General features: G+C 38.2%; 1 protein-coding gene across 3 annotated transcripts in view; it reads right to left on the minus strand.

Moving 5' to 3' along the window:
* Nucleotides 1-630: 630 nt before the first annotated feature.
* HPRT1 (hypoxanthine phosphoribosyltransferase 1) overlaps nt 631-23,859 on the minus strand; it is a 38,422-nt gene continuing 15,193 nt past the window's right edge. For all 3 annotated transcript variants that reach the window (XM_072818004.1, XM_072818003.1, XM_072818001.1), the window contains exons 3-9: nt 22,945-23,128; nt 12,832-12,897; nt 9,240-9,257; nt 6,788-6,870; nt 2,116-2,162; nt 1,867-1,943; nt 631-1,343 (exon numbers count right to left, since the gene is read on the minus strand). In XM_072818004.1, coding sequence (XP_072674105.1) covers nt 1,296-1,343; nt 1,867-1,943; nt 2,116-2,162; nt 6,788-6,870; nt 9,240-9,257; nt 12,832-12,897; nt 22,945-23,128 — 523 coding nt within the window. In that variant the 3' untranslated portion in view covers nt 631-1,295. The remainder of the gene's footprint in view (nt 1,344-1,866; nt 1,944-2,115; nt 2,163-6,787; nt 6,871-9,239; nt 9,258-12,831; nt 12,898-22,944; nt 23,129-23,859) is intronic.

The following is a 23,859-nucleotide window of genomic DNA, read 5'->3' on the forward strand; positions in this document are numbered from 1 at the left end:
AGAGGCCACCGGGAGCTTTGGTTTAAAACTGTTCATCCAGCTCCCAGAAAACAAAAGGTTTTGTTAGTGCTGTTCTTATCAGCAAGGTATTACCTACACAAAGAAAGCAGCGGTACCTGTCTGCAAACTGTTGAGATGTACGCGAGACCTCGACCTGAATGATTTAACAGAATTTCAAGAGAAAGCCATGTTATTTTAACACGGTGCCATGTAATGAAGTATACTGTGGGTCTGAAAATCAATGTCCCCGACGTCGGTAAGAATTTCACTAGCCAGGCAGCCCAGTGGCTCAGCGGTTTAGCGCCACCTTCAGCCACCTTTAGCCCACCTTCAGTCCTGGGGTCTTGGGACCGAGTCCCACGTCAGGCTCCCTGCATGGAGCCTGCTTCTCTCTCTGCCTGTGTCTTTGCCTCCCTCCCTCCCTCTGTGTCTCTCATGAATAAATAAATAAATAATCTAAAAAAAAAGAACTTCACTAGCTCCACCAACCCATTCTACCAGATAATCACTATTTGCTGTGCTCGTAAAGGTTACAATTAAAATAGCTGCTAAAACTTAACAGACAAGGAAAAGGTGACCGATGGAACACGACACTAGGTTAATTTGTAGAGAAATGATAGGTATGCATAGTTTCTTTTAAAGAGACAGCCTTTATTGTAAGGATTTTTACACTGAAGAATTCAAAATGTGGTAAAGTTTTTTGGAATTTATTGATTTGTATTTAAAAGGAACTGTTGACACAGATTCACCGGAAATCATCCAAACAAGTGAGAAAATACAGGTAATACTACTGAAACAGTAAAATAATTCCAGGTCATATGTTTTATTCAACAGAACAATACCTTAAATGCTGTCATTGATATGAAAACTGACTGCTCCTTACTCTTCTAAACACACAGTGGTATAATTAACAATATTCAATCACTTCTGTTCTTTCCTGAATATATAAAAATTAAAATACCAATTAAAAAACTAATATATCTCCTCTTTAAATGTTTCTTACAGATACAATTTCAATATTTTCATTCAATAGTGGTGTGGTTTAAGAGATTTTTTTCATTCACAAGTCAAACAACAATCCACCCAAAGGGAATGGATAGTCTATAAGCTCATATTGCAAATAAAGACTTCAGGAATGCAGCAACTGACATTTCTAAAATACAAAACGGATAAAATTCTTGAGAGAATACATGCAGTAAAGCTCTAAGCAGCTGGCCACAGAACTAGAACATTCTACCGATGATATGAATTCAATGGGACTCCAGATGCTTCCAAACTCAACTTGAACTCTCATCTTAGGCTTTGTATTTTGCTTTTCCAGTTTCACTAATGACACAAACATGCTATAAAATAAAAATCCAGAAAATTGCATTAGAAAAGCGTATTCTGAAATGAAAGGCAAGAAGAGCAGTCTGCATGGCTTGCGTGAACTGTACGGTGCTGCAGGGTCTTTCCTGAACAGAGGTTGCTGTGGTCTTCCTAACCTTCCTTGCCTGGGTGCCCAAACGCACTCTCAGGCTTCGTGCCTACACAGCAGAGGCAGGTGTTTGAAGGAGAGTGAGTGAAAAGCCTCAAACCAGTTCATTTATTCCTTACTTATGACCACATCTATCATCGGAAATAATAATGGGACAGTTATTGTATATTAAAGCTGTTCAACTATTGCAGCCAGCAAGAAGTGTCACTCCAGCCTGGCCAACTTCCAGCTCTAAGGACGTGTGCACTTGACTACAGCTTTATGTGTCTAATGGGAACCACCAGTCTGTTCAAATTATGAGGTGCTGGAAAGAGAAAACAATTCTTCTCTTTCGTAAATTTTTATATGGGTTCTGAAAAATGAGAGTGAGAAAAAGAAGCATTACTTACATTCAAATCCCTGAAGTATTCATTATAGTCAAGGGCATATCCTACAACAAACTTGTCTGGAATTTCAAATCCAACAACTAAAAAGAATCATAAGTCATCATTTAGATACAGAAAATATCATTTTCAAATCTAATGCTTACAAACGTGCCTTCTCTACAAATACTCTCTAAAGTAACTCTAAGCCATTTCATATGAAACTTGTTCGGGTTAAAGATGGTTAAATGATTGACAGAAAAGTAATTCACTTACAGTCAGGTTTATAGCCAACACTTCGAGGGGTCCTTTTCACCAGCAAGCTGTTAATTACAAAATGTAACATGTGACATACGGAGCTATGACAGGGCATTAAGAAAGAGAACATTAATGTTCTAGAACATGGTTTTACCTGCATGAATACTATGGTCGGTTTCCACACACCCAAAGAAAGACTGACACGGGGAGCTAGACCACAGGGATCACTGGGCAGAGGCAGCAGTAGGTTCACACCACAGAGGAGGCCCTTGACTGATCCTCACCCAGAACACGATAGGCTGTTCTAAGAGCTACACCCGGACTACTAATGCACCCACTGAGGGGCAGTGAATTGAAGGATGAATGGATGGGGAGTACCAATGAGCAGTTTCAGAATCCCTGGAAATCCAATCCTAAAACTACAAATGGGTGCAGGAGATGTGAGCATCACCTTTTCAGACTTTTAATACGTGGCTTATAGAGATCTTTAAGCTAAAAAATAAGTAGCATGCTGGAAGAGCTAGTATTTATTTTTGAGAGCAAAAACTGCAGTAGGGATAAGCCACCTCTAACATAAGCTAGTTTTTGTGACCCAAGTGTGTACTACCTGTTGAGATTTTTCAGCCATTAAAAAAAGCTATTGACACTGTTTTGATAGCCTTTACATATGTCAAAGGCAGTCCCACTAAAACTTAGGATTTAATGCTTTCTTAGATAAATATATTTAAAGAGCTGGAAAGGACAGGGGTGTCTGGGTGGCTCAGTGGGTTAAGCGTCTGCCTTTGGCTCAGGTGTTGATCCCAGAGTCCTGGGATCAAGCCCCCTCGGAGCCCCCTCCTCTACCTTCATCTGGCTAACTGCTCAGTGGGGAGAACTTGCTTCTCCCTCTGCCTCTGCCCTGGCCACCCCTTCCCCACTGCTCGTGCTCACTCTCTCACTCTGCTCTCTCTCTAATAAATAAAATCTTAAAAAATAAAGCTAGAAAGGACATAAAGTGATTTTCAACCTTAGCTACACATCAGAATCACCTGGGAACTTTAACAAAACAAAACTCAGATACCCAGGGCCACACCGCTGACCAATTACATGAGAATTGCTGAGAATGGGACACAGACATAGGTTTCCTTTTGTTTGTTTTTTTTTTACAATTTGTTTAAGTAAATAAACTATACAGGAATACCTCAGAGATCTTGCCGGTTTGGTTTCAGACCACCACAATAAAGCAAGTATCACAATAAAGCAAGTCAAAGGAATTTTTTGTTCTCCCAGTGCACAAAAGTTGTTTACACTATACTGCAGTCTACTAAGTGTGCAATAGCATTATGTCTAAAAAATGTACATATCTTAATTTAAAAACATTTTATTGCTAAAAAATGCTAATCATCACCTCTGAGCTTTCAGGAGTCATAATCACTGATTACAGATCACCACAGCAAATATAATAATAGTGAAAAAGTTTGAAATATTCCAAGAATTATCTAAATGTGACAGAGACATGAAGTGAGCAAATGCTGTTGGAAAAATGGCGCCTATAGACTCGCTCGATGCTGGGTTGCTACAATCTGTAAAAAAAAACACAATATCTGCAAAGTGTAATTAAGCAAAGCACAATAAAACGAGCTATGCCTATATTAGAAGTTACTAAGCAGATATAAAGTCCAATGTTAATAGCTTATTTGAATTTTTCACTTTGAAATGATTATAGATTCCTAGGAAGTCATGAAAAATGCATAGGGAGGTCCCATGTGCCCTTTGCCCAATTTCCTCCAATACTACCAGCTCACATACTGGTAGATTACCACAACCAAGTCAGGGACTTTGGGGAACTGACTTTATCAAGAGTCCACCAGTCTTACCCACATATATTTCTGTGTGTGTGTGTGTGTACTCCTGTGCAATTTCACACATGTGGATTCATGTAACCACCACTACACTCAAGATACAGGGCTTTCCATCACACAAGGTTCTCTCTCGCTACCTCTTTATTTATAGTCACACACCCCCATCACCTCCCTTACCCCTGGCAACCACTAATCTGTTCTCCATTTCTATCATTTTGTCACTTTAAGAAGGTTGCATAAATGGAATCATATAGTAGTTAACCTTTTGAGATTGGCTTTTTTTTTTTAAGTAGGCTCCACACAACCCAAAGATCAAGACCTGAGCTAAGATCAAGGGTTGGACACTTAACCAACTAAGCCACCCAGGCACCCCTCGAGACTGGCTTTTATCAGCACAACTCCCTTGAGACTCATCGGGGTTGTTGGGTAGATCCATAATGTGTTCCTTCACACTGCTGAGTAGGATTCCATGGAAGGGTATACTGCAGTGTGTTTAGCCATTCACCCACTGAAGGGCATTTTGGTTGTTTTCAGTTTGGGGCTATTACAAATGAAGCTGCCATGAGCTTGCATATATGAATTTCTGTGAGGACCTAAGTTTTCATTTCTCTGGGATAAATGCAAGTGCTGGAGTTGTATGGCAGCTACATGTTTAGTTTCTCACAAAACTGACAAACTGTTTGCCAAAGCAGCCATTCCATTTGACATTCCTATCAGTTAATAGTCTAAATTTTTAATTGAACTCTTTAATTTAAAATGCTTATCTAGGGGCACCTGGGTGGCTCAGTGGGTTAAGCATCTGCCTTCAGCTCAGGTCATAATCCTGTGGTCCTGTGGTTGAGCCCCACATTGGGCTTCCTGCTCAGCAGGGAGTCTACTTCTCCTTTTCCCTCTGCCTGCCGCTCCCCCGGCTTGTGCACTTTCTAGCTGTCAAATAAATCAATAAAATATTAAAAAAAAATAAAATTGGGACGCCTGGGTGGCTCAGCGGTTGAGTGTCTGCCTTCGGCTCAGGGCCTGATCCCAGATTCCCAAGATCGGGTCCCACATCAGGCTTCTTGCATGGAACCTGCTTCTCCCTCTGCCTGTGTCTCTGCCTCTCTTTCTGTGTCTCTCATGCATAAATAAATAAAATCTTTTAAAAAATAAATAAAATATTTTTAAAAATAAATCAAAATAAAAAATAAATAAAATGCTTATCTAGTCATTCTTAAACCTGCACTGAATAAAAAGAGTAAGCTTACTCAGAATAAGCTGCCATGCTTACTCTCTTTATGTATCAAGCACAAATACACACAAACCATAAACGGATATATATCTGTGATATTAAAATCTAATGGTGAGGGAGGGATTAAGAAAAAAAAGGTTAAGAAACACCGACTTAGCCAACCCTATCACTAAGAAAGGACTTAAGTACTCTCTGAGCACTCTACACCTTGCCACACAAAATCTTTCATGAGGCAGTCTATCTCAATTCCACACCATACCCTAGGAAAGAGGTTACAGACTACCCTTTGCCACAGTAGAGTGACACTGAAAATCCTAAAGGGCATGTAGAGAAATAAGCAAGTACACTGATTGGTTCAGAGGAAGCTACTCAGTGCTCTAGAATGCATCACTAATAGATACTCTCTCGTCACACTTGTCCCAAACCCACTGAAAGGGACACACACACGCATCAGCTATCAGGAAAGCCCCAAAGGACAAACTGCTGACATACGATTCATCAGGAGGCTCACTCTGATTCAGAGATGCTCAATATTTGATACTTTGCTCCTTTATTTTTTTATTTTTATTTTTTTACTTTGCCCCTTTATTTTTTTTGATTTTTATTTATTTATGATGGTCAGAGAGAGAGAGAGAGAGAGAGGGAGGCAGAGACATAGGCAAAGGGAGAAGCAGGCTCCATGCACCGGGAGCCCGACGTGGGATTCGATCCCGGGTCTCCAGGATCGCGCCCTGGGCCAAAGGCAGGCGCTAAACCACTGCGCCACCCAGGGATCCCTATTTTGCCCCTTTAAAAGGGGTTTATCAAAACCAAATAACCATTTAGGAAAAAAATTCGATTACTATCTGACCCCTATCCCAAAATTACAGAGTGGCCAAAGATTTAAAAAGAAAAGATAAAATTGCCAAAGTCTAAAAAACCACCCTAGGTGTTACCCTACCAAAATCTTAAGGTGAAAAAAAAATCTTAAGGTGAGAAAGCATGAACCGTAAGCCACGTTGCCCTGGTTCAAATCTCACCCAAACAGAATGCTCGGCACTGTGTCTTTGGACAATTCCCTATGCCTTGCTATCCTAATGCGTAAAGTGGGAGTAACAGTTCTACCTCAGAGTTGTTAGGGATTAAAGCTACAATTATAATTATGTATAATTATAATTAAATTAGAAACAAAGGTAGAACTAATAAAGCAAAAGCCAAACAGCACAGGTAGGGCCTGGAGGTGAGGATGACATATGTCGACACAACATCATTCAACTGCAGGAGCTCTGGATCCTCAGAACCCACCCCCTTCCTACTACCTACTAACCCCAATTTGGGATCCTTGGTCTCAATTCTTCAAGAAAAGTCCCGAATCTTCTGCCATGCTACTCGGGACAAGTTGACATTATTACCATGCTGGAAACCAAATGTTAACAGTATTAAGCAAAGAGATGACTGCAATGAAGGGCTTCGTTAACACATGACAAGATCATTTACAAAGGACATTTAAGGAGTCTTAAATTTGAGATCATGTTACTTTTTGAAGATGAAACAAGCTGAGAACATTTACACTTACAAAGAAGCAATAACTTAATCCTGTTTCAAATGAAGAAAATATCCTGTTAAAATGTCATATACATACCTTGCAACCTTGACCATCTTTGGATTATGCTCCTTGACCAAGGAAAGCAAAGTCTGCATTGTTTTCCCAGTGTCAATTATATCCTTTTAAGAAAAAACAAGACATTTAAATAGCAAATAAAATGGAGTCATATAAACACAAAATACTAAAATCCCATGTGCAAATAGAATAATGCTATTTTTTTCAGTGTAGCCCCCTCCCGGATGCAGATGGTTAATAGACCACACTCTGAGAAACACTGCTTTATACCATCTTGAAAGCATCCGAATTATTATTTTTTTTTTTTAATTTTTTTTTTATTTATTTATGATAGTCACAGAGAGAGAAAGAGAGGCAGAGACACAGGCAGAGAGAAGCAGGCTCCATGCACCGGGAGCCCGACGTGGGAATCGATCCCGGGTCTCCAGGATCGCGCCCTAGGCCAAAGGCAGGCGCCAAACCGCTGCGCCACCCAGGGATCCCGAAAGCATCCGAATTAATAAGGTGTTACTATATAAAATGACTGTATATGAAAATGAATCTTAGCTATTTATTCAAAAGTAAGACATTATTCAAAACAAACCTAACTGGGAAAATACTTCTTAAACCAGAACCCTAATGTTCTTCAATGAAAATATTCCACAGATGGTATAAAGTGGTGCTTCACAAAGAGGGGTCTGTGAGTCATCAGAAACATCAGGGCTGGAGACTTGTGAAAAAAGTAGATCCCTGGGCTGTGGTGGTTAGAATTCCAGTGGCCCTCAGACTCTCGTCCCCTAGTGTACACACCCATAATAACTCTCTACCCCCAGGGTGAGCACAACCTGAGAAAGTAATGGGACAGTCACTCCTGTGCTTAGTTATATTATATGAGGTAACTCTAGCATACTGGACAGAGGATTTCCCACTGGTTTTGAAGTCAGCTGCCATGTGAGAAGGCCACGTGCAAGGACATGAGGTTGGCTTCAGGAGCTGGGAGTGACTCCCGGAGAGCAGCCAGCAAGAAAATGGGGCCCTTGGTCTTATAAGCACAATGACTAAGTTCTGCCAATGACCTAAATGAACTTGGAAGAGGATCATGAGCTCTGGGTAAGAAAGGAGCTCCAGCCTTACTTCAACCTGATGAGACTCTGAGCAGAAGACCCAGGTAACCTGTACTCAGGCTCCTGATCTGTGAAAGCCTAGACACTAAACATGTACTATTTTCAGCTGCTAAGTTTGTGGTCATTTGTTTGGCGGCATTACCTTAAACAAAATCGATCTGAAGTGGAATTAATGAATCTACATTTAAAAACAAGCAACCAGGGGTGCCTGGGTGGCTCAGTCCGTTAAGCACCCAACTCTTTTTCTTAAGATTTTTTATTTATTTATTCAGAGAGAGAGACAGAGGCAGAGACACAGGCAGAGGGAGAAGCAGGCTCCATGCAGGGAGCCTGACGTGGGACTCGATGCCGGGTCTCTAGGATCACACCCTGGGCTGCAGGTGGTGCTAAACTGCTGCGCCACCGGGGCTGCCCAGCATCCAACTCTTAATCTCAGCTCAGAGCCGAGAGTTCAAGCCCTGCAATGGGCTCACACTGGCTGTGGAGCCTACTTAAAACAACAACAACAACCACCACCAAGCAACCAGTTCTCAGGGATATTTATGTACATGAATCCTTGAAAACAGTATCACCTGTTTAGTTTTTGATCCATAAGCTTAAGTTTCTATTTATAACAACAAAAATGAATTAAGGGTTATTGGTGCTCTTAAGCCTTAAACATTTTACATAAAGAATGAGAACTCACTCCACTGGTAAGAGTATAAAGCATACAACCACTCTGTTGAGTAACTTGGCAATAACAGCAAAATTGAAAATGTACCAACTCTACAATCCAGTCAAGCCTATATATAGAAGGAACTCACACAAGTGCAGGCCGAGTACTGCAAAAGGATGCTCTCAGCAGACCTATTATAGTATGAAAAATGGAAGACTTGCCCTATTCATAGGGCAATAAATTGGTGGACTTGTATACTGCAATGCTATTTTGCATTTTAAGCCAACTACATACGTCTCAACATGAATAACCTCAGAACTTACTGTGAGTGAAAATAACAAGATGGAAGAGAGAATATGTATAGTGCAGCACTATGTAAAGTATTAAGTCACAAAATATGTTTTGCATATGGATACATACATGCAATAGAAGTATTAAAAAAACATGCATGGGAATGATATATATCAACTTTAAAGAAAGAAAAAACTTTCAGGCACAAAAGAGAGGAGTAAGAAATATACCAACAAATCACCAATAAATTATCCAATAAAGAGAAATTACCAAGTATTTCTTACAAAAAAAATCTCACTCCCTTATAACACAAGCCCACCATTAAAATTGATGAAGAGGAATTTCTTTCCCTGGACTGCCTTTAGGACTGTGCATACTAAGTTAGAAAATCATAAACTGCATATTAAAAGCATGTAGAACTTACCTCAACAATCAAGACATTCTAGAAGAAAAAGAAATGAAAATCAGTGCAATGAATCAGACAGTGTTTCCAATTATAACTCAAATCACATCCTAACAAACTCATTATCCAAATTCTTGTTTTTAAGATAGTTTCCTATATCAAACCCGGATTTAAACAACAGACTATCTGCTAGAATTTGGAACTCTTTAATATGAAATCTTCACTGTGATATAATTTTTAAAAATAAAATTTGACCTATATGTTCATTTTTCAAATTCTCATTACTTTAAACAGAAGTCTTATCTTAGGCAAATCATGAAGTTTCTCTGGGCCTCAGTTTACCATGTGTAAAATAAGGGACTTGAACTAGTATGTATCTTTCAACTCTAACATTATAACTATGATGGTTTGTACTATAACTGAAAAATCATGCACTTAATTGACCATATGGACTCCAATTCAAAACCCATTTTCTCATTAGGCTGAAACTGATCTGTATTTTCTGGATGTGTTCATATTCTTGAACTCAACTAAAGAAAGGTACCAATGGTTCCTTCCACCATAAACCCTCATACCAATTTCTACCTCTCAGGATTTTATAGCTGGAAGAGCCCATACAGGAAAAACCATCTAACAATTACCTCCAAGGTAAAGAAGAGTCCTTATCTGTTCTTATAGGAATGAGGTAACATTTCACATTTCTTATAGGAACAAGGTAACATTTCACATTTCTTATAGGAACGAGGTAACATTTCACATACTGGTTATAATCACTGTAACAAGAAAGATTCATGCTATGTTGTGTATTTGTAGTTCTTATTTCTTGGTCACATACTTATTGCATCAAAACTTTAACCTTCTACATATTCTTCTAAGACAGTGGCTACCAAGGTAGGGCGCACAAGATCCACAGGGTTGCAAGAGAGAAATAGTAGACTCTTAAACCTCACTCTGGCTGAGAAATACTTTTGCTATTATTTTACAATATACATAATATTATTATAGTGTGTATTATCACTTTTCCTCATATCACAACTACTTTGTGTCTTTTCAAGATACTGCAACCTCAATCTTTAGTAAAACTGAATATAATCAATTAATGGACCAATAATTGTTTCACCACCTACTATGTGATTATTTCTCCTACATTTTCTCTACCCTAGCTAGCACATTTGAAGAATAACATTCATCCTAACTGTGGCTCACTGCTGCAGCAATGTGTTCCATGGGATAGAGTGATAGTTTGAAAACAGCACTGAATTATGAAACAGAGAAACTGGATTCTAGTCTTAACTCTCATACTAAGTAGCTGCACGATCTTGATTATGTCATAATCATAGACTTCTAATAATATGAGAGAGTTTGTACAAATCAAGTACAATACAGAGAGACTACATATTTGTCCGATATAAAATTGTAGCATCTGGAGTATGATCTCAATACTGTTTTAAAAATAATGAATGACATTTGGGGAATATAAAAAATAGTGAAAGAGAATAAAGGGGAAAGGAGAAAAAAATGAGTGGGAAATATCAGGGAGGGAGACAGAACATGAGAGACTCCTAACTCTGGGAACCGAACTAGGGGTGGTGGAAGGGAAGGTGGGTGGGGGGTGGGGGTGACTGGGTGAGGGGCACTGAGGGGGGCACTTGATGGGATGAGCACTGGGTGTTATTCTATATGTTGGCAAATTGAACACCAATAAAAAATAAATTTATAAAAATAAAAAAAATAACGAATGAGAAATCCTACCCTTATTGAGAGCTTATTTTATGTCAAATAGCTACATCCTTACTTCATAAGTGAAAAGAATGAGGCTCAGAGGTCAAGTGATTTGCCTTAAGTCATAAAACTAGCCAAGTGGTAAAGAGGTATTTTCAGGGTCCAAAGCTCATATTCTCAACCACTAACTGGAAAAGGAGAAAATATTTATATACCTATGTATCTGCACACAGTGTCCCAAAAAGATAAACTGAAATAGAAAGTCTAAATAATCCCACAATCTCACCACCAAGAAATAACTTCACCTGAGATGTCTTGATTTTTTTTCTACATAAACGTGCTCTACTGTGATTATCATGAAAAGAAAATTATTTTAGAAAGAGACCTTTCAAGATCAAAAAGCCACGTAATAGGATAGAACCACTGGGTGGGAAAGGCAAGGTCAAATGGAATCCCAGGAGGCTTTGAAGGCTAGGCCCCTTCCAACACTAAACACTGGTTATAAGAGTAAGGGCTTCAAATGACTTCTAAATATGGGCGAAGTGTGCTGAAAGGAAAGAATAGGTCTGGCAGTGGTCTATAGGATGGGCAGGAGGGGAAAGAGTCAACAGATTATAATTTCTCTTTTGAAGTTTTCAAAAGATGTTGAGGAGGACAAGATTAGTTTGGCAAAACCCTGACATGGGATCAGAGAATTTGATACAAGTGCTGTAGGCTAAAGTTTCCTAACAGATACTCAGTCAAGTAAGCGGCAAATATTAAAATCTAAAAGCCAGAGGAAGAAAAGTGCTTTGAGGTCAGAAAGACCTGCATTTAAGTTCAAGCTCTACCACTTGCTGGCAGTGTGACTTTGGATAAGCCCTTCAAATCTGCTGAGTCTTAGCTTCCTGACCTGTAAAATAGGGGTTAAAATAGGGGTAACAGTATCTACCTCATGAGATTGTTATGAAACTTTTATGAGATTATGCCTTTATATTTGGCAGTGTTTACAAGTGAAAAACTAACTGGCAGCTGGAAAAAACATAGCACCCTATCATTTGTCATTGTACTTGAAAATCATTTCAATGCATCAGAAGAATCATACTCAAATATCTTAATACCTCTATTATTTCTGCCAATTGTCTATACTGGCAAAATCTTGATGTATTTAAAAAACTCTTTTTGAGATTTCTTAAAAATAGTAGTATGTTTGAATTCACTAAGTATTCGGAAATACCAGAAGCTGCTGTTAAGAGGTCTATATGCTTTATCTCACTGAATGCTCTTAACTGTGAGGTGGCTGCCATTATCGTCCCCATCTTACATATAAGAGACAAATAGGTTAAATAATAATCTGCCCAAGGTCACACAGAAAAGGTACTGAGCCCGGCTTTGAATCACAGCTACCCATTTTGGGGTACCTGGCTGGCTTAGTTGGTAGAGCATGCAACTCTTGATCTTGGGGTTGTGAGTTTGAGCCCCACGTTGGGTGTAAAGTTTACTTAAGGAAAATAAAAAGCTGCCTATCTCTAGAACCTACACTTTCACAGCTACTACATGATACTACAGACACTGCATGTTTTGCTTTGTGAGTCTGATTTTTAAAAAGAAGACGGTCTTTTCTCCAATATATATATATATACTTTCAAAGAAGAATTCCCAGTTAGATCACCACAGAGGAAGACAGGAGTCCTTTGCAATCTAGACTTTAAGTTTAATGTTGGATTCTGCTGCCTCTTTGCTATATGACCTAGGGAAAGACAGCTAACTTAGGTCACTTCCAAGAGTTAAATAGCCTTGTTTAAGTGCATAACTAACTGTGTAAACTGCCTCAGTGATAAAGCACAGTGTTACTAATTGACTCCTGGCATGAAGTCAAGAGAACTCTTTTCTTCCCTCTCAAGACACATACCTTTCCAGTTAAAGTTGAGAGATCATCTCCACCAATTACTTTTATGTCCCCTGTTGACTGGTCATTCTAGTTAAAAAAAAAAAAGATATAAATATATACGTATATCCTTTTGTGTATGTACACAGATTTCAAATTATTGAAAAGGAACTAGAAGATTTAAGAAATTAGTCATCAAATGTCATAGCATTTAGGATATTCTAAACGATACAAACTATAAGAATTATGTTTCAGGGGGATCCCTGGGTGGCGCAGCGGTTTAGCGCCTGCCTTTGGCCCAGGGCGTGATCCTGGAGACCCGGGATCGAGTCCCACATCAGGCTCCCGGTGCATGGAGCCTGCTTCTCCCTCTGCCTGTGTCTCTGTCTCTCTCTCTCTCTCTCTCTGTGACTATCATAAATAAATAAATAAAAATTAAAAAAAAAAAGAATTATGTTTCAGGAAATGAACGACTAAGATAACTTTTAACTAGAGATTAGTAAAAATTTCAAAGTTCTAATTGGCCATTACTGATTTGATACTCTTAAGAGTCCTCAAAATAGGGCACACACAATTTTGAATGGGCAGTATCACAGCAGCCACCCATCTTCGGTCATGGTGATTTCTGAACCATGAAGAAAGTTATTAGCACGACAGATGTCTGGTTTTGGCCCTAGACCAATCCCATGAATCAAGAAAGTTGTATGTTCTGGTCTGTATCTTACTCAACCCCAAAAATACTGTCCTCGAAAGTCTAGCCCAGGCCCAAGTTGTCTTCAGAACAGTCTGGAAAACCAGGTCTGATTAGTCTTTTCAGGCATACCTCTTAGGTTCCCAGTTTTCTGTTATCATAGACTCCAGCAGAAACCCTTACAGGAGTTTCAAAGGGAAACCATCCATATCTACTGTAGTTGGTGGTGATAATGACCATAATTTGTACTGGAGCCAAAGAGCAGGTAAACAAAAGAGCTGAGACTTCCCCTACCAGAGAGCAAACCATACCAAAGCTACAGTAATTCTTTTTTTTAAGATTTTATTTATTCATGAGAGATACAGAGAGAGAGAGGCAGAGACACAGGCAAAGGGAGAAGCAGGCTTCATGCAGGGAGCCCGATGGGGGACTCGATCCCGGGTCTCCAGGATCACACCCCGGGCCGAAGGTGGCGCTAAACCACTGAGCCACCCAAGGCTGCTCAAAGCCACAGTAATTCTAACAATGTTGTGCCAGCACAGGAATAGACAAAGAGACCAAGAAACAGAATACAGCCCAGAAGCACTCGAAAATATATGAGGATTTAGTATATGATAAAGATGGTATTTTAAGTCAGTAAGGAAAAGACAAATTATTCAATGAAGTAGTTAACCATTTTGGGAAAAAAAATAAAGTATGATCCCTACACCTCACAGCATATACAAAAGTAAATTCCAGATGGATTAAAATCTAAATGTAAAAAATAAAGCCATAAGCAGGCTGGAAGAAAATGTAGAATAAATATTTTCACATTCTTTGAAAGGGTAAAATCCTAGGCATATCATGAACCCAAACTGAAAGAAAAGATCTGTAACAAATATTCCTATTGTGTTGGGTTCCAAGACTAAGAATCCAATAGGAAAATGAAGAACGAACACAAATAGGCAATTCACAGAAGAGAAGGCCTAACATATAAAATGCTATCAATCTGAGAAACACTAAAACAATGAACTTCTACCATTTACCCATTCACACTGGCAAAAACTCAAGCCTGATGATAAATGTTGACAAAAGTGAGGTAAACAAGTACTCTTGGTAAAAGTATAAACTGGTATAACCATAACCTCTCTTGAAAATGATACGGCAATACCTATTAAAATTGTAAGCCTGTGTGCCATTTGCTCCAGCAATTCCACTTCCAGGAATTGGTGCTATAAAAATACTCACCAATATGCAAAGGTACATACAAGGAGGTTCAGTGTATCAACTATTTATAAAAAAGAAAAACTGGAGACAACCAAGTCTATCAACAGGGACCTATTTAAATTAAATTCATCTGCACAAGGTAATACCATGAGGTCATTAAAAAAAAATCCGAAAATCTATACACACTGACATGAGCCATGGGAATTAAAAACACCAAGTAGTAGAACAATGTGTTGCCTATGAAACCATTTTTGTTCAGCATTCCAAACAAATGTATAACATCAAATACCTCTGAGTACTGAGAATGAGGATAACAAGGCTTTTTACTTTTATATACTTCTATTCTCATCATATGCTTCTATATACATGTCCATTTTTTATGGAGTATCATTTTTGAAAAACACAATTGGGCCAAAACTACTTAGTGTTGCAAACTAAACAGATCTAAGTATGGCTTCTGATATGCAAAAATTCTAGCATATTACTTCTCATCTTAAGGAAATTACAGACACTCTTTAGTCTAACTTAAAACCCAGAGTTTCGGGCAGCCCTGGTGGCTCAGCAGTTTAGCGCCATCTTCAGCCCAGGGTGTGATCCTGGAGACCTGGGATCGAATCTATGTCGGGCTCCCTGCATGGAGCCTGCTTCTCCCTCTGCCTGTGTCTCTGTCTCTCTCTCTCATGAATAAATAAATAAAATCTTTAAAATAAATAAATAAAAAACCCAGAGTTTCAAACACAGAGAAGTAATTAACATCAAGAAAACAAAACAAAACAAAAAAAAACCCAACCAAACAAAAAAAACCTGTAGGAAACCTGAAGCTTTCCAGACTAGTGAATCACAGTAAAAGATTTACACCATATACCAAAGTAGATAGTGACACCTTCTGTAGAAGTTTGGTATTACAGTCCAATTCCAAAAGACCCTCTTTAAAAAAAAAAAAAGAAAAAGAAAAAAGAAAAAGAAAAGGAATAAAAAGACCTGAGAACTGAAAAGTATGGAATCATGGAAAAAAAAAAACAAAAAACAAAAAACAAAAAAACAAAACATGATCCAAAGACTATGGTGATAGAGAAAGAGAAAAGAAAACTTCAAACATGCAAGACACTGTTGCTCCACTGGTGTCCAAATCTTCATACTGTTTGCCCCCAAGGTTTTTAGCTTAAATCTTTTCCGAGGCTTTTTTCATGTCAACAGCCACCTTTCCAATGGAGGCTAATAAAAATTTATCTAGGAAAAATGCTACAGTCCACCGTGCTAGAATACAGGTGTAAGTGCACAATTGCATAGAAATGGCATCCACGGATCAATTACCCCACCAGAGGACCTTCCCTCTCTCCTCTCCTGGGTGGAACAAGCTTACTACTCTATTCCTATACTATTGAGTGGCTCTTGCATGCCTCATCTTGAACAAGATGATGGGACTGGCATAGTCTCAGGGGACAGTCCCCCTCAACGCATTGCTCTTCCCACTTCTCTACCATCCCATCTCCCCTCTCTTCAGCCAGCGAGCCCAAATTGTCCTTAACTCAGAGTGTCATTATCAACTACATAAAATTCCCAAAAAAGCTCTCTGGGTCTACAACTACCTACTCTTAGCATCTGTGTTTCCATTTTGTCTACCTTTTTTTTTTAAGTGTTAAGATGGCAGTTATGATTTCTGGTGTTTTTTATTCAAGTATAATTAACGTACAGCATTACATTAGTCTCATATGTACAATTACCTTTCTTTTTTGTTTTTTAAAGATTTTATTTGTCTAAAAGAGAGAAGCAAACTCCCCGCCGAGTGGGGAGCCCAATGCGGGGCTCGATGCCAGGACCCCAAGATCATGATGCAAGCCAAAGTCAGATGCTCAACCGACTGAGCCACCCAGGGGCCCCCAATTACCTTTTTTGAGTCTAGGTGAAAAGATGAGTAGAGAAATAGGAAGGAACTTTGTTTATTCCTATTTGTATATCCCTAGGGACTTTGTAACCCTCCAGGCAGCAGCAAGAACTGCAGCGTGGTATTGGGAAAAGAGGAGAGAAAGCTGTGGGAAAACATATCACGAGCGGGCTGGGAAAGACCTGCCTGAGAGAGACAAACAGGAGGAAAAATTTTTTTAGGGGATTTTGTAGGCTGACTTTATTGTTTTTATATGTATATTTTTTATTGGAGTTCGATTTGCCAACATATAGTATAACACCCAGTGTTCATCTCGTCAAGTGCCCCCCTCAGTGCCCATCACCCAGCCACCCCATACCCCTGCCCACCTCCCCTTCCACTACCCCTTGATTTTAAGAGGATGCAGAGGCCAATCTCTAAAGCTGAGCTCCAAAGAGGGCAAGACTAGAAGTCGTACTGAGGTAAGAAGCTGAGTTTAGCACCTCACAGCTTGCTTGTTGCAGTGAACTTGGGACTGTTCTTTCAGAGCCCTAGAACAGAATTATTGGCAAAGTCCCTGCTTCTACCTTCAGCGAGGCTCCAGTCCACCACACTCTAGCATGCTTTCTCTGCACATCCTGATCGTGATCATCCTGACCTTTTGCCATTTTCCTGTACCCTGATCAAATATCAACAGCAGTGAGAATATTACGATCATATGCTTTCAGAGGTAGACTGTATCTCAGATGAAAAACAGCAGATATCCAATTTTCTAAAAATATATGCAGAAAAAAGAAGTCTGGAAGGATACACACCCAGGGAGTATTTTACTGACCTGTATTTTAGGAATTTTTTTGGAAAGAACATGTTGCTTCCAAAAAAAAAAAAAAAGCTATTATCATCCGTTAAAAAAAATCATGCTACTAGTGAGGGGCACCTGCCTGGCTCAGTGGGGGAGGTGAGTATGTGACTCTTGATCTTGGGGTCATGAGTTCAAGCCCCACATTGGGCCTAGAGCTTACTTAAAAAATAAAAATAAAATTTAAAATGAGGGCCCTAATAAAGGAGGGCCCTTAGATCATCTATTCCCACCCTATCCAATATAGTAGCAATTAAGCACATGTGGCAATTACAACTGATCCTTCAATATCACGGGTTTAAATGTGCAGGCCAACTTATACAAGGATTTTCCTGATAAATACAGAACAGCACTGTAAATGTACTTTCTCTTCCTTGTAGTTTCCTTAATAATCTTTTCTTTTCTCAAGCTTACTTTATTGTAAAAATATGATACACAATACATATAACATACAGAAAACATACAAAATACATGTTAATTGACTGTTTATGTTATTAGTAAGACTTCTGGTCAATAGTAGGCTATTAGTAGTTAAGTTTTGTGGGAGTCAAAAATTATACAAGAATTTCAACTGTGCAGGGGGTTGGCACCCCTAACCCCTGTATTGTTCAAGAGTTGACTGTTCTTTAAACTAAATAAAATGAAAAATTCAGGCCCTCTGTTGCACAAGACATATTTCAAGTGCTTTGACAGCACAGACTTGAACTTTTTTTTAAGATTTATTTATTTATTCATGAGAGACACAGAGAGAGGGAGGCAGAGACATAGGCAGTGGGAGAAGCAGGCTCCTCGTAGGGTGCCCGATGTGGGACTTGATCCCGGATCCCAGGATCACGTCCTGAGCCAAAGGCAGACGCTCAACCGCTGAGCCACCCAGGTGTCCCGACATAGAACATTTCTATCATCACAGAAAGTTCTATTGGTCAGTGCTGCTCTAATCAAATCAAAGACACAATTTAGCACAACATAATACTAGAAAAAATTGAAGTCAGTGCTGATATTTAATATCTAGTGTTTTTAAATACAGTTTTCAAAACCTTCAGAAGTTATTGCAACCACTCTTCATGCTTTTCATTCCAGGACTGGTTTGGGACTAGGATCGCATAAGATAAACATATTCAACAGAACCACTTTGTATGGCCTTGTATACAACAGATGATCAATATGTATTTGCTGAGTGAATTAATCAATTTCCTTAAAATTTTTAATACTGAAATTTGTGGTTTCACAAGACCAAACTTGAACACTACCTGTATGTTCCAAGAAACAGAGTGTTTAATATCTCAGCCTATGTAAAGTGAAAATCCACAGGAAATGGATATAAAATATACTTCTGACACCAGTTCTGTTAAAGTTTCCTTATACCATAGATGGTACACAGCCCTGTTCCCACCAATTTAAACTGAACAAATTCTACCCCCCCACTTGTCTATGGTCTTAATTCAATAACTCACTTTGCTTGCTTTATACACACACACACATGCTTTATTTTATTTTTTTTCACACATGCTTTAAACACACACACACACACATAGATGTATATATAAAGAGAGAAATAGATATTAGCTTTACAGAAGATAAGCTTTAGACTATTCAGTGTCAACATCAAAGTGGCACATTTACATTTATTTAACTGTTCTGGAGGAAAAACATACCTCAAAACAATGACTAAATGAAGGAGAAGGTCATACTGAAAGCTACTGATCTCTTCTTGTAAGAGACAATTTAAATAACTATTCGAATATTTTCTGCATTTTCTTTAACAAATTCACTCAAATAGGCACATTCTTACAAATTACTATAAGGTAAATTACATCTTTGATATATTAAATAGCTTAATCAAGCTACTAATCAAGCAACTTCCAAGATTAATATTGAAAGTTACAGCTTTATGCACCCAGACTGCAACTGAGAAAAAAAAGTCCCACAATTGGCAAGAAGAATCGTTTGCATACAGAACTTCTGACTAGGAGGGGTGCATGGGAGGCTCAGTCGGTTGAGCGTCTGACTCTTGATTTCAACTCAGGTCACAATCTCTGGGTCTTGAGATGCAGCCCCACATGGGGTTCTGTGCTGGGCATGAAGCCTGCGTGAGATTCTCCCTCCTCCTCTGCCCCTTCCACCCTCTTCCTCTTAAAAACAAAACAACACAACAACAACAACAAAAACCTTTTAATAGAAAATTAAGAAGTAAAAGGAAGGAAGGAATCCATATTAGAGAATTCAAGTCAGTTACAAGTTTTCCCAAATAAGACTTTAAAGGTATGGGTTCAAATCAAAGACCTGTATTAACATAGGCAAGTCACTTCACCCCTCTACACCTCCTGTTCTCAAATGTGTGTGGAGATAATTCAGAACTCAAAAAAAGGTTTTCTGCAACATTTCAAATCCTACGAACAATTTCATTTTAACGTAAGCCACTTTGTCTGGACATCCAGTAAATCAGGCTCATTTTCCCTGTACTTAAGGCCCCCACAAAAATATTGCCATAAAACATTTACTTGTTTGACAACTTTTCCTCCTGAGGCTTTATTTTTTTTTATGATGAAAAAGATTATTTAAAAAAAATGTACTTCATGTGACGCCTGGGTGGCTCAGCGGTTGAGCGTCTGCCTTCAGCTCAGAGCGTGATCCTGGAGTCCCGGGAACGAGTCCCACATCGGGCTCCCTGAATGGAGCCTACTTCTCCCTCTGCCTGTCTCTCTGCCTCTCTCTCTGTCTCTCATGAATAAATAAAGTCTTTTAAAAAATGTACTTCAAAATTGAACTCACAAGAAAGAAAATACATTTGCATATTTATCATTTCATTTTTCTGAATATCACAGAGCCTTAGAAACAGAAAGGGTCTTTGAATATAAAGTGCTACATTTCACTGTTCTAAAATGCACACTCACATTTTAATATCCCTGAAATCAACATACTACAATTGATGGCAACGTACAATATAACTAACAGTGTCTTTTTTCCTAGCAGTACAAAAAGAAGAGGTGAGTCTTAACATCAGGGATATCTTAGATTGAATGAAATATGGTATTTGGAATCCCCAGGCAATTTCCATAGAGGTACTAAACAAATAAAATCCTACCAAGTTACTCTGATTAAGAGTATGTAAACTATGATGTACGTGTGTGTGTGTGTGTGTGTATACTCAAGAGAGAAAATTCTTCAAAATATCAGAAATAAAAGTGGTAGTAGAATTTAGGGTGCCTTCATTCCTTCATTTTCTGTAACTGTATGCTTTTCATAATAAACATATAGTCTTTAATCAAAAATGTAATTTTTATTTATTTATTTTTTAAATCTATTTATTCATGAGAGAGACACACACACAGAGGCAGAGATACAGGCAGTGAGAGAAGCAGGCTTCATGCAGGGAGCCCGACATGGGACTTGATCCTGGGTCTCCAGGGTCATACCCCAGGCTGAAGGCAGGTGCCAAACCACTGAGCCACCCAGGGATCCCTGTAATTTTTATTTTGAAGGAAAACTAAATGGTGTGTGTTGATATTGCTATGGCTCTTTATACATTCCAGAAACATTTAATAGTTCATGAAGTACTTCTTTAGGATTAGTACAGATTAGTTAATGTTTAATTCACTATTTCAAACTAGGGAAAATCAGCACGTGAAACTATACTACCATCAATGTTACTGATGCTGTAACAATTTTAAATTTCTCTCTTATGATTTTATCAAATTAAGTTGCCTGTTTTTTTTATATGTACATGAGAATATTTTCCATGATGAGCTGATGAATGATTAAATGGGGCAGAAATGTTACTTCAAATCAACAGTAAGCATATGGATTTAGTTTCTATTGTTTAGTAGTAAATCCACACAGAATTCCACGTAAAACAGAACAGATAGTATTTTTCTCTATGTAAAAACTAACCTAAAAACTTGCTTTGCTTATGTTTAAGACTGCATTCTTTTTATCAGTTGAGGAGTTCAGTGTAATAATCCTCTAAGATCTAAAACTAATAGGAAAAAACCTAAAAGTAGAAAATGGCATTAAAGGGTCAAAGTGTTTCTATGGCTTTAAGCTGTTCTTATAACCATAAAATACTTTTAAAAAGGACATATTAAACTCTCTTCATTTTTTTTACAAGTTTTCCTTTCAAAGAAAGAATATTCTATGCAAATCCCAAAGAAATGAAATAGAAGACCTAATGTAACAAGACTAATTTTTATGTGTTATATGTGTATGCTGGGGGGCACTTAAGAAGATCAAAAAAAGAAAGCATACCATGGACATTAAGTACCTATTTTAACTCTAAGCCAACAATAAAGGCTGGGTAGCTATACTGCTGGCAGCTAAACTGACCAGAATTAAATCTTTGTATAAACCAGCTAACTAACTTCTGGCGAGTGAAAATCCAAACTATGTATTTAAACAATTCTTTAAATTCATGCAAGACTTTGACAAGTTACAAGGAACTTATAAGTCTAAAGCAATGAAAAAAAAATAAAGCAATGTCATGGTATCTGAGCACAAAAGGTTTTAAGGGGATAAGGAAAATGTCTTAAATGGTTCTCGAGTTACCCGTAGGACTGATGAAAATGTGGAAAAGGTCAAAAACTTGGGTCAAATGGATGATTAACCGAGAGAATAAGGTTGAAAGTTAGATGTAAGATATGTGGTCTTACTCTCAAGGAAAATATAAACATAAGGCTAGTTGCTACCGAGATGCCTGATATGGATTTATGAAACAGCAAAGAGCAGGCATTTTTTTCTAACCCCCAAAGAAGCTAAGAGAAACCCACTTTTGAGAGAAACAATCAACTCCCGGGAACTACAATGGCAACACGCAACCAGAAACAAACCACAGCACGAACTCACAAAAATCAAACATTCACATGACCAAAGAAATGATGGAGGATGAAATCCATGTGTAAAGATCACACTGATTATGGCTCATCCCACAGTGTCAATATTGCTTACTGTGTCACTATTCTGAAGCATCTGAGATCAGGTGACACACACACAGTAACTGTATCAGAAGTGGTTTCTTCAGTGTGCCAGTGCTTTCACCCCACATGGGCTTTCTAGGAAACAATCCTGACCCACCTTCTTTATCAGACTCAGCTGCAAATGACTTACCACTCCCCCCCCAATCAATCTAGCTCCAGAGGAGATATATATCTGGTAACAATAAGTATAGTTCAAAAATAGCTCCCAAGTCCTAACAGCAACTCCTAAAAGGAGTTTTTAAAAAAATCCAAGCAACAAAACCAAACTAAAAATCCTTTAAAACAAGTGTATAGCCTCCAAGGTGACTAGTTTGAAAAAGACAATATTCACTTGGCTATAAAGCAGTAGAAAATATATTAGAAAAGCTCACTGTAACCAAGTGAAATTAACATGTAAGTATAGTTTGCAGAGCTTCAAAAACATACAGGAAAACCTACAGTTGCCATGGTTTTCTTAAATATATATATATATATAATACATATAATCTTTATTTAAATTTTAGTTAACATATAGTGCGATACTGGTTTCAGGAGTAGATATACTTACACAGTAGCTCTTCAGTCTGATGAAATCTACAGTCATAGGAATGGATCCATCACTATTTCTGTTCAGTGCTTTGATATAATCCAGCAGGTCAGCAAAGAATTTATAGCCTCCCTTGAGCACACAGAGGGCTACGATGTGATGGCCTCCCATTTCCTTCATCACATCTCGAGCAAGCCGCTCAGTCCTACAGAAATAAAATCAGGAATTTAACAAAAGTTAACTTATAATAGAAATATATTTAACTCTATAACAACCCCCTTAGGCATTACACTTCCACAAAACACATCCTTTGCCCCCCATGAATTATATCCTTGCTTCATAAAGTGAAAATAAAAACTTAAAAATCTTCAAAAACCAGGTACACTGTAACACCTATCATGAACTTTCAAAATGCAAATTAAAATACCATTTCCACATATCAGATTGGCAAATTCTGACTAAATGAAATTTTCCTGATAATATACATTATAAGAAATTGTAAAAAAAAAAAAGAGCATTCTCATATATCACTGGGAGTATAAATTACAGTAACCTTTTGGGATAATCTGGCAGTATCAAAACATTCAATAAATATCTTCCCCTTAACCCAGAATTTCCCTGTGGATAAAGTTGAAGCAAGTGCCCAAACACGTGTGTAAGAAGACATTCCATTCTACTCTGCAAAAGCAAAATAATGGAGATATCCTGCATGTCCATCAATAAAGAATTGCTTAAATAAATTATGGTATGGTCAGAAAATGGAATGTTATGCAACCTTCGAAATACACAATACAGCTCTAAATATACTAATATGAAAAAATGTCCAATAAACTTCAGACCTCTATGATAGTACATACCTGTGTGTTAAAATATGTACAGTTGATGTTTGAACTGCACAAGCCCTCTTACATAGGGATTTTTTAAAATAAATACAGT

This window comes from Canis lupus, chromosome X, assembly GCF_048164855.1.
Source record: "Canis lupus baileyi chromosome X, mCanLup2.hap1, whole genome shotgun sequence".
Classification (NCBI taxonomy): Eukaryota; Metazoa; Chordata; class Mammalia; order Carnivora; family Canidae; genus Canis; species Canis lupus.